This window comes from Gavialis gangeticus, unplaced genomic scaffold (assembly GCF_001723915.1).
Source record: "Gavialis gangeticus isolate Ggan-Ray unplaced genomic scaffold, GavGan_comp1, whole genome shotgun sequence".
Classification (NCBI taxonomy): domain Eukaryota; kingdom Metazoa; phylum Chordata; order Crocodylia; family Gavialidae; genus Gavialis; species Gavialis gangeticus.
The window spans coordinates 91,104,698-91,115,522 of NW_017729022.1; the positions used below are offsets into that span (position 1 = coordinate 91,104,698).

A 10,825-nucleotide genomic window follows, 5' to 3' on the forward strand; every position below is an offset into this window, starting at 1 on the left:
ACAGGACCTGAACCTGTTCAGCCTCCACAAGAGAAGGCTGAGGGGCGATCTAGTGGCTTGTTACAAACTAGTCAGAGGGGACCAGAAGGTATTGAGGGAGTCCCTGTTCCCCTGAGCACTACCAGGAGTGACTAGAAATAATGGTCACAAGCTGGCAGAGGGTAGATTCAGATTAGATGTCAGGAGGCGCTATTTCACTGTCCAGGTGGCTAGGATCTGGAACCAGCTTCCAAGTGAAGTGGTGCTGGCTCCTACCTTGGGGGTCTTTTGGACAAAGGTAGACAAACACCTTGCTGGGGTCGTTTGACCCCAGTACTCTTTCCTGCCACAGCAGGGGGTCGGATTTGATGATCTGCTCAGGTCCCTTCTGATAAGGGTGCTTAAGTGAGTGCCTGCCTGCTTGCTCATGCCTGAGCCAGACCTTCCACAGCACGCTGAGCCAGTTTGAAGCAGCCCCAGGCTGGTAGGCTGATCCCTGGGGCCTCCTGGGCACACAAACAAATGGTGTGCCAGGGAGCAACAAACTCCGAAGCAATGAGCTATGATCATTCACTATCAACTGGGCCCAATTTGTACTGACAGTGTAGAGATAAAAGGCTCTATGTCCTGTCACTTTTTCCATCAGCCGTTAAGTTCTAGGTTTCCCACATTATTCAATAACACCTGTTCACCTTCTCTCCAGTACTGATGCTGTCCTCTACTCTGTCTGCTAATATTTGCAGAAGGTTCATTCATGGAACTGTGTTGCTTAGCATGGCATTGTACAATCACCTTCCAACAACAATGCTCGCACCGGGTATCTGTAACACAAGTTTACCAGCACCAGTCACACTGCAGGTAAGGATTTCTTTGGGACAAAAAGCATCTTTAAAATAAATATTGTCTGAGTCCATGGTTCTTCCAGATCACAGCAACTAAAAATCTTTGCTCTTCTGTTTGAAGAGAGGCCTCTGCTTCAATAATATAACTCCTTTAGAGAGTGAGGGGAGAGTGTGATGATACATAACAGCAACTACACATGGTAGTTTCTAGATTTAGTAAAGGCTGTGGGATTGGGAAAGGTCTGCCCAGAGAAAATTATTATTTTTATTCTATGTTCAAAAATACCCAAGGCACAAATAGCTAATGTGGTACCTGACTCACAGTGGCCTTTTCAATCTGCACTTTTATTCTGTGTACTATTGAATTGCTTCCTATTACATACATAGCATGCAACTAGCAATTAACTGAATCTTCAGAAAGGTCTATGGGGGATGGAGCTAGAAACAAAGGGCCATATATATATATATCTATACTGCTCTTCATCCCAGTCAACATGATGAGTTTTCACTGATGTCAATATCAGCTGTGTGCAATCAAGGGCAGCATATGGCTTCCAAATATTGAAAAGACATTTTGTGCATCTCCAGTGTTGTCTTTTTTCCAGACTGAATTAGCAACTGTGTATTTATAGGCAAAGCCAAAAGTTTTTCATATTAAAACACTGAATTATCAACATTAGCAGATGAAACACAAAGCTAAATTGAATGGATAAATGAAGCTGGCTTATATTTAAATGGATAAGAAACAGGATTTGCTGGTCAGAAGAGTGCATTTAAGAAACTACCTTGAAATAGCTTTCTCCTATTAATAATAAAGGGAGGCAAGACAGTAAATGGCTACTAATTTAAAATTTGTCTCTCTGGTCAGAGAAACAGGAAAGGAAGATCCTGTCCTTCCTTGCCACCATTCTCAGACTATGTGACAGTAGCAGATGCTGTGAGTGTACTAGAAATGCTACCTAAAAAACTAGCTTTTAAAATTTGACTAGTATGTACATCCCTGGAGTTTTCTAGGAACCAGTTTTTGTTAACAGTATTGGAGAGAGTGAATGCTCATAAATACTGATTAGAAACACTACTTTTCTGGTGCCACGGAGAATGTTGCTATCACGGTGCCAATTAGGTGTTAAAACCAGGGTGGGCAGGTTGAACTGGTTTAACAAAAAAAGTCTGAACATCCACCTATCCCTCCAACCAAATCCTAAACAATTCTGAGCCCAAGAGTTATCTAGTCCCTGGCTGCTGCAGCTGTTGCTGCTGCCACCACTACATGCTCTGCCCAACCCCAGCTCTTGCTCTTAAAGCAGCAGCAATAGCTTAGTGTCCCTACACCTGGTTACTGCTGCAAGAACATCCCTATGGGGCTACTTTTATTGCCAGGGCATGGACTCCACAGGGGTGAGGCACCTCTCCTAAGTTGGCATCTGGGACTGGTACACCTTTCATGCATCCTTAGTTATGGTACTGATTTTGGAAAGTTTTTGTACAATCTCCTAATATATAAAGTATCTTTTCTTTTCTTCCCGTCCTTTCCCTTGCTTTTAAGATTGACTTTCCAGAAACTAATTTGGACTTCATTAAACCAGAGCCTGAGGAGGAAAAAAATGACCTTGAAGAGCCAACTAAAGAGTGCCTGAAGCATATCAGACAGCTTTCACAGAAGCATTCTCTCTTGCTGTAAGTCTACCCAAGTCTTTCTCATTTCTTCTGGTCTGACGGTTATGATGCAGTCATTCATACTTAACTGTATTCTTTAAAACTAGATATTTTTCAGCATATTAAGCCTGCCTTGATTCATTTGATAAAGTAACACTATTAGATAAGGGAAAAGATAGCACTGAAGTCAGAATAAACACCTGAAGGTAGCAGTGCCTTCTCTGTATCTTCAACTTTTTCCCCCAATGCAGGCTTTTATCTTTTCTGAACCTTGACGTTAGAATCAAAAGGCTGATATAAAGCACAAACAGATGTTTGCAGCAGTATTAGCAAGTAAAAGAAATTGGTCTGGATTTGAGCCAGCACCACTAATAACGAGAAATCTAAGCTATAAGGCCATCTGTGCCAAGTGGCATTCAACCATTAGAAAGATGGTCTTGTCTCAGGTTCCTTGGTAAACAAGGAAACAATTATGCAGAATTTAGCTTTTACAGCACATGCACAAAGAATAAGTGAAACAAAATATGTTGTATCTACTGAAGCAGTTCAGTAGCCCTAGACGAGGGGTAGACAATTATTTGGGCTGGAGGGCCTCTTAAGGAGTGTTGGTGAGTTGCTGAGGGATTGGGTGGAGGAGGGTAATTCCTCCTATCCAGCCCGCCAGCTATCACCAGGAGCCTAAAGAGGGAGGGTTGTGCCACATACTGTTCCACTGTGCCACAGCCACAGCTATGGCTGGGTCCAGCCGTGCCATGTAGCAAGCAGACTTGTCCACTCACCCTGTATCTATTCCCCCTCCACACCTAACTTCCTGCTGGTGCTCTGGCTGCACAGTCCTGGCACCATGGCCACCAGCAGCGAGGCCCACACAGGATGGGGTACTGAGTAGCCATTCCACCTCTCCACTGCAATGAGCTGCTGTTAGCACCATGCTACACCAGGGAAGTAATAGATTTAATAGACATTAGTGCTGGAAGGGACCTCGTAAGATCATTATGTCCAGCCCCGTGCCCAAAGGACAGGAAGTCAGTTAGGGTCAAAGGATCCCAGCAAGATAAGCATCCAAATGTTTTTTAAAGGTGTCCAGAGTAGGTGCTTGCACCACCTCTGGGGGGAGTCTGGTTCAGGCCTTAGGGGCTTGGACAATAAAGTTTTTCTTTATGTCCAGCCTAAAACGGACTTGCAGGAGTTTGTGACAGTTGGACCTTGTCATCCCCTGGGGTGCTCTGGTGAACAGGTGTTCCCCCAGATCCTGAAGCACACCCCTTATATACTTATAGGCCACCACTAAGTCATCCCTGAGCCTGCACTTCTCCATGCTGAAAGAGTCACATAGCTCACAGCCTGTCTTCATAAGGCCTGTTCTGTTGACCTCTGATCATGCACGTGGCTCTCCTCTGGACTCTCTCAAGCTTCTCCACATCCTTCTTGAATTGTGGAGCCCAGAATTGGATAAAGTACTCCAGCTGTGGCCTCACCAAGGCTGAGTACAGGGGGAGGATGACATCCTGAGTCTTGCTTAGGATGCATCAGTAGATGCAAACCAGAGTTTTGTTTGCTTTGCCAGCTGCAGTGCTGCATTGGTGGCTCATGTTCATCTTGTGGTCAGTCATGACCCCCAAGTGTCTCTCTTAGTCATGGTGCTAGCGAGTGTAGCATTTCTGAGCCTATAAGTGTGATGGGGGGGGGCATTTCTGAAGTGAAGCACCTTGCATTTCTCTGTATTGAATGCCATTAGGTTTTCATCCACCCACCCTGCAAGCCTATCGAGGTTGACCTGGATCACCAGCCTATCCTCAAGTGTAGATACTCTTCCCCAAAGTTTGGTGTCATCAGCGAACTTGGCCTGTCTGCTTCTGATACCAGAGTCCAGATCATTTCTAAAGATATTAAAGAGTACAGATCTGAGAACGGAGCCTTGGGAGACACCACTGGTCATGGAGTGCCATGTTGATTCAGTTCCATCAACTACCACTCTCTGGGTCTGACCTCGGAACCAGTTCCCCAGCCATTGGACTGTAGTGTAGTCAAGGCTGCAGTTGCCCAATGTTTTCATGAGGATATCATGGGACTTTCTTGAGACAGATAGAGCTCATCCATGCACGTGAGGAAGGTTTGAGACTGATCAGATTTGGTTTGTGAGCAGCAGGTCACAAAGAGCACAACCCCTAGTTGGCCTCTCCAATACTTGCAACAGGAAGTTTGTCCCTAATACCCTCCAAAAATGTTTTGAATTGCCTGTGCACTGCTGTATTGTATCCCAGCAGATGTCATGGTGATTGAAGTCCCCCGTGAGAACCAGAGCCTGTGATCAGGGAACTTCTGCTAGAAGTTCAACCCAGAGACATTCAACTGGCCTATCTGCAGTTTCATACAGGAGCTCTGAGCCAATCATACAGCTCTTGTACATACAGTGCAGCTCCTCTTCTCCCCTGCCTGTAGGGCCAGATTAATCCTTATTGGGCCCTAGGCAAACAAACTCATGGGCCCTACTTTTTTTTTACTCGATAATTATAATATGTAAAATAGGCACAACTGGGCCCCTTCTTCACTTAGGGCCCTAGGCATGTGCCTAGTTTGCCTATGCATTAATCTAGCCCTGCCTGCCTGTCCTTCCTGAAGAGTTTATATCCATCCATGACAGTGCTCCAGTCATGCGAGCTGTCCCACCAAGTCTCTGTTATTCCAATCATGTCACAGTTCCATTACCTGTGCAATGCCTTCCAATTCTTCTTGCTTGTTTCCCAGACTCTGTGCATTTGTGTACAGACACCTGAGGTAACCAGATGATTGTCCTGTTTTCTCAGGAAGAATAAGAAGGCCTCCCCTATCACTCCCTCCACTTTTGCCTCCTCCAGGTCACCTGCTTCCCCACTTGCCTCAGGGCTTTGGTCTCCACTCCTCTGGCAAACTAGTACTTCCCTTTTGAAAGTGTTTTGCATATTACCCTTGGGGCGAAGATTATGAGGTCCGAAGAGAAGTACTCGGTCTATGAAAAGTGTTCATTTGTCTCTGTCCTTTATCGTCTTTTGTGGTTGTTCATTCGGAAGCACAGTTTTGTCTTGTTTTACTTCTGTGGTTTCTGTGAGGGTATTTGGTGCACTGAATGAAAGAGACACATTCTGGGATAAACATGTGTAGGACCCATGGCTTCAGATGGGAACAGCTATAGGCCCAAAGATGCCACCCCAAATATGCCAACCTGAAGTTTACACAAGCAGTGGTTCTATCAGCTACTTAGCTTAAACTATGGCTACTTCTTTTCCAGACCTAAGGAAGGATAGCTTGGGCCCTAAGATCTCTCCCAACTGTACAGTTGGTCCAATAAAAGAAATCACCAAAAAAATCCTTGCCCATTTACTATCTAAAATAATTTGTAAAGACAACCAGAGTAGAATTGGTGACATCAAAGTCTGCTGGTTGTCATTTTACTAATCACAGTTAGTTTTGCTCCTTAATCCTTTATCATAGTCCAAAACTGCCATAATAATGCAGTAATTAACATAAAGTTGTGCTAGCCATCTTGGTACTGCTCCATGATATGCAGATGAAGAAGATTTTATTTAGTGATTTGTTTTGGAAAAAAAGTTTTGTAAAGAGAAAGAAAATAGTTATAGATAAAAAGTTAATACATTTAAAAATCTCTTATCTTCCTATTGAGAGAGAATGTAATTTAAATTTATTTTCCTTTAACCATGCTCCCAAAGATTTGGTTTTGTTTGATTTGTTTTTTTCTTTTTTTTTTCCTGGTAAATAAGATTAGGCCTGTGTAGACTTGGATGGAATTCTTGTAAGGAAAACAAGGGTGCTACAAGAAGTGGTATTAGTAGACAAGTGAGACTTTCTAGTTAGTATAAACTCCAAATTACTCCACAGTGTGTTACAGGGTATTGCTCTGATGGAAGGAATGGCTTCTGGATGAGAAGAGCAAATGAGATCTCATCCAATCATAATAGCTCTCAGGGTCAGTGGGTCATTTAAAATGCCTCCTCTCCCTCTCCCCCCCTCCCCCAGTCAAGAGTTTCTTGCATATTTATAGTGCCATTCACTTCTTTTCCCTAATTTATACCGCTGATGGCACCATTTGAGTATAGGCTGTGCCATCCCTTTCTAAGCATAGTCATTATGGAACATTCCCTTACATGCACAGAATGTTCCGGTACACTGTAATTCACTAAATTATTTGGAAATTCATTAAAGGTGATTATCTTCAAAAATGTGTTAGACAGACTATTAGTAGGAATCACAAAAGTTGTATTTCACTAATGGGAAATTTGGGGATTTCTCACAAGTGGCAACCTGGATACATTAATGCTTCCATGACTACCAATGGACATATGAGCCAATTTCTTGTTCTGCTTTTTGTACTTTATTAAGTCTGTTCTTAGTGGTCTGAGGCAATCTCATGTGTGGGTTGCATAATTTATGTGAAATTGCTTCCAAAGAGCAATGCAGGGTTTTAATACAAAAGATCCATACTTATGGGGCAATTCATATTTGGGAAGGCTTCTAAGCCAAGTACTTTTTACTGTATCTGTGGCAGAGGAGAAGGCAGCCCTTGGATTTTTTAACAGCTATAAGACAGGTTTCTATAAGTCCCTTGTGAAAAAGTCAATCTGTATCTAATCATATTTTTTACCGTAAATGAGCATTCTTTCTTTCTTTTTTGTATTTCAGGTGCTCTGTAGAGAAAAAAAGGAGGAATTGGGAGGGGCAGGGGGCATTTGATGGCAGTACAGCCTTAAAGCACTCATTGATTACAATCCTTTCACTCAGATGTGATTTAAAAATAGGAAAACATTAAGTCAGAAGAACATTGACTTAAAAGAAAGAAGGAAACTTTCACCCTAAAAGTGGAGTGCATGTCCACGTGTGTATAAAAGGACGGTGAAGATACTCCTGTTAGATAACCATGTAGCTGAAAGGGAGTCCCCATTATGAAAGGGAAAGGCTGTGCTCCTCCAACTGAGGTCTCTTTGCCTACGTCATTGCTGTGATGAATCAGTGTCCATGCATATTGTTATGATGCCCTTAATTTATGACTTTCATCCTTTTGATCTTTTTAGAGAAATCTGTAACTTCTAATCTGTAACTTCTATAGCCTTTTCAGGTTATCAAAATTGTGATACTGGTCAACAGTGGGACATTCTCAAGAGCAAGTTATACTTAGCTGAGATGGGTTAGTCAGGGATGATCTTGCCTTGAGCAGGAGCTAAACAAGGTGACCTCAGGAGGTCTCTTCCCTATGATCCTAAGATCTATTTTTTAATTCTGGTTCCACTAGGCTTCTTATGTGACTGACTTCCATCCCCTAATGTCTGTGCCTTGGCTAACCTATTACCAAGGGAAGATATTGACCAACCTCATAGGAAGTGAAATATCTTAAATGTTTGGAAAAAAAACCATTAAGGTCCTGTTGTGCAGAGGTCTGCACACTTAAGTTGTTCAGGATAACAGTTTAAGTCTTATATTTATTAACAGTTATATGGCAAAGTACACAATGCTTTGAGCCAAAGTATGGTAGAAACTTGGTTGTTAAGAACTACGACAAGCAGTTTTTAAGAGTCCTACTCAAGTCGTTATAAATTGTAGGACAATGAGATAAAACAGGATTATCCAACTATTGGCCTTGGGGCTGCATACATCCTAACAGAATTTAATTTGCAGCCCCTGGGTTCCCATCTGGTCACCATTCCTCCCTTCTATCACTCCAGCTGCAGCAATAGCCAGGGATATCCATCCTGTAGTTCCCAGGTCCTTCCCGTCCTAGGAAGCAAGGTGATGCAGCATGGCCCAGGGGTCCTGCATGGTATGGTGTAACTGGGGAACCCTTGACTGGGGAGCTAAGGATAAGGCTGGGGCACTTGCATGACATGTGGCCCAGGGGGCCCATGACTTGTGCTTATGTGGCCTCCAGGGTACATGGCCACCCGGGTGTGCTGTCCCTAGCCATTTAGGGACTGACATTACACATAAACCAGTTTAAGTGATCAGAAATTGGTTTAAACCTGTAACGGAACGGACAGTGCATATAAACCAGTTTCAAATGGCTGAAACTGGTTTGAGATAAACCTGGTTGAATGTAGTATCAGACTTAATTGATTTGGCTCAAACCAGTTTATGCAATGTCTGTCCCAGACACTTTGCTGGTTTAAGATAAACTGGAGACTCCGAGCATCCTGGCATGCTCTGTGCTGGGCAGGGCTCTCTGCTCTGCAGCAGAGCTGACCCCACCCCTCTGCTCTCTAGCCAGAGCAGGGTCCAGCCCTAGCAGAGACACTGGCTGGCATGGCTCCATTAAGGTAAAGTGGACAGGAAGGGGGTTAATACTTCCCTCCTTCCCCTCTTCCTCCACTGCAGCCAGGGTCAGCAGAGGGGAGGGGCAGCAGTGGTGGCTCCTGCAGCTGACAGACCCCAACTGCAGGGTAGAGAGGAGGGAGGAATTAATTCTTCTCCCTGCCCCCTTCACCTTAATGGGCCCATGCTGGGTAGGTTGTCCTGCAGGGTTGGAAGGGGGACTCTGTTCCATGCTGGGGAGGATTCTTCCCCCTTCTTCTCCTCCCAGGGTGGGCAGGGGGAAACAGTGAGGCACTGGATGGGGACTCTTCCTCCTCCTCCCTTTCCCCTTGCCCTGCCACCACAGGGCTGGGGTGGGGAGGCGGGGGTGCTCCATGCAATGCTGCTTGACCCTGGGTGGGGACAGGGGGAGCCTCTGTTCCATGCTTGGGGGAACTCTTCCCCCTTCTCCTCCTCCCAGAGGAGCAGCCCCAAGCATGGAGCTCAGCTGGGCATGATGTGGTTGGGGCATGTAGCGGATTTCCCCCATGGCTGCACACACTCCCCCCATGGCTGCAGCCCCAAGCATGGAGCTCAGCTGCACAGGGTGGAGGTGGTGGGTATAGGGGACTCCCCCCTTGGCTGCACACATTCCCCCCAGGGCTGTGCTCCTCATCCCCAGCTCAGCGCTGGCTGCCTCTATCTCTGGGGGAGCCTCTAAACCCAGTGTGGAGCTGCAGGCATGGCACAGAGCTACAGGGCTGGAGGCAGCCAGCACTGTGCTAGGGATGAAGAGCGTAGCATGCCAGATGCTTCTATCCCTGCAGCTCCATGCCATGCACGCAGCTCACTCTGATGGAGAATCCCTTCATAGTGCTTTGCAGGGAAGCAGGGGAGGGGCTCGCTTCAGTCCCAGCAGAGTACGAGCATGGGACTGCACAGCGGGGAATGGGGGAAGCGCCTGGCTCCAGTGCTGGAGCTGCAATCTCAGGCTCAGAGCTCCAGTGGGGGATCAGGCAGGCTCTGCTCTCTCCCCCAGCACAGCACTGCCTGGAGCCCTTGCACCAGGCACGAGTGCCCAGACCTGACCTGCTGCTTCTGCCAGGCAGTGGGGTCTGCAGCCATGGGGCGAGTCCACCCTTCCCAGCTGAACTCCCAGTGCCAGCGAGGCAGTTCTGTGTGCTCATTTTGCTCCCAGCTGTCAGGGACCTACTGGGGCCTGGCCACACCTCTCACCTCAGCTCAGCTTCCCTTTGGAAGGGAAGGGAGGGCTGCTCTAGTGCCCCTGGGCTTCTGGCTTAAGCCACTGCAGGCATGTGCTGAACGTCTATCCATTTGTAAACCGGTTCACTCTCTGCAGGTTAGACTAACCTGCAAAGACTGAATCAATTCAGGCTTGGGCTTTTTGAATGTCTGTCCCTAGCCTTAGAAGTTGTACACCCCCAAGGTAAAAGATTTTAGAAATGGGCAGAAAGGGCAACTTTGCCTTTGCAATACTTCTGTGAGTTTGGCAAGCAAAACCAGCCATGCACTGAAAAGCTGGATGCTGATACAAGTTTGCCAGGTCATAGAGCAACTGTTAAGGCAATTTGAGTATGCCTGTATTTCTCTGGGGGTAGAGTTTGTATTGACAGTCAGCATCAGAGCCAGAAGTTGCATTTTCTACCTTTAGCTTTTTCTTTCCTCTCCCCTTTTACGTATGCTCAGGACTCAAACAACAAGGACAGCTCACAACCATCTAAATTCACTTTTGTTCTTTCTCCCCAAGAATTGGAGCTAATATTAGTTTTATTACCACCTAAAAATGATACTATCACACTGTGGTGGGGGGGAGGGGGATTCCACATAAGACTGTTCAACTAAAAGAAACAGAGTTATGGAAGTTCTTAAAAAGAAAACTGTAGTGAATGGTTTAAGTTTCAAATGCTTTAACAGTTGTTTTCTTTGTTTCTTTGCCTTTAATAAAAATAAGAGATTTCTAATGGCAGTTGTCGTGAGACTAGTAACCTGGCAATAACATGACATAGAGTCATATCATAGAATCATAGAAGCAGGGTCAGAAGGGACCTTGT

General features: G+C 45.4%; 1 protein-coding gene across 1 annotated transcript in view; it reads left to right on the forward strand.

Annotated features, from left to right (window-relative positions):
- The window catches only part of PIK3C2G (phosphatidylinositol-4-phosphate 3-kinase catalytic subunit type 2 gamma), a 448,194-nt gene that overhangs the window by 145,876 nt on the left and 291,493 nt on the right, over window positions 1-10,825 (forward strand). Inside the window, exons 14-15 of the mRNA XM_019515837.1 lie at window positions 723-837; window positions 2,368-2,498. Of these exons, the coding sequence (XP_019371382.1) occupies window positions 723-837; window positions 2,368-2,498 (246 nt within the window). The remainder of the gene's footprint in view (window positions 1-722; window positions 838-2,367; window positions 2,499-10,825) is intronic.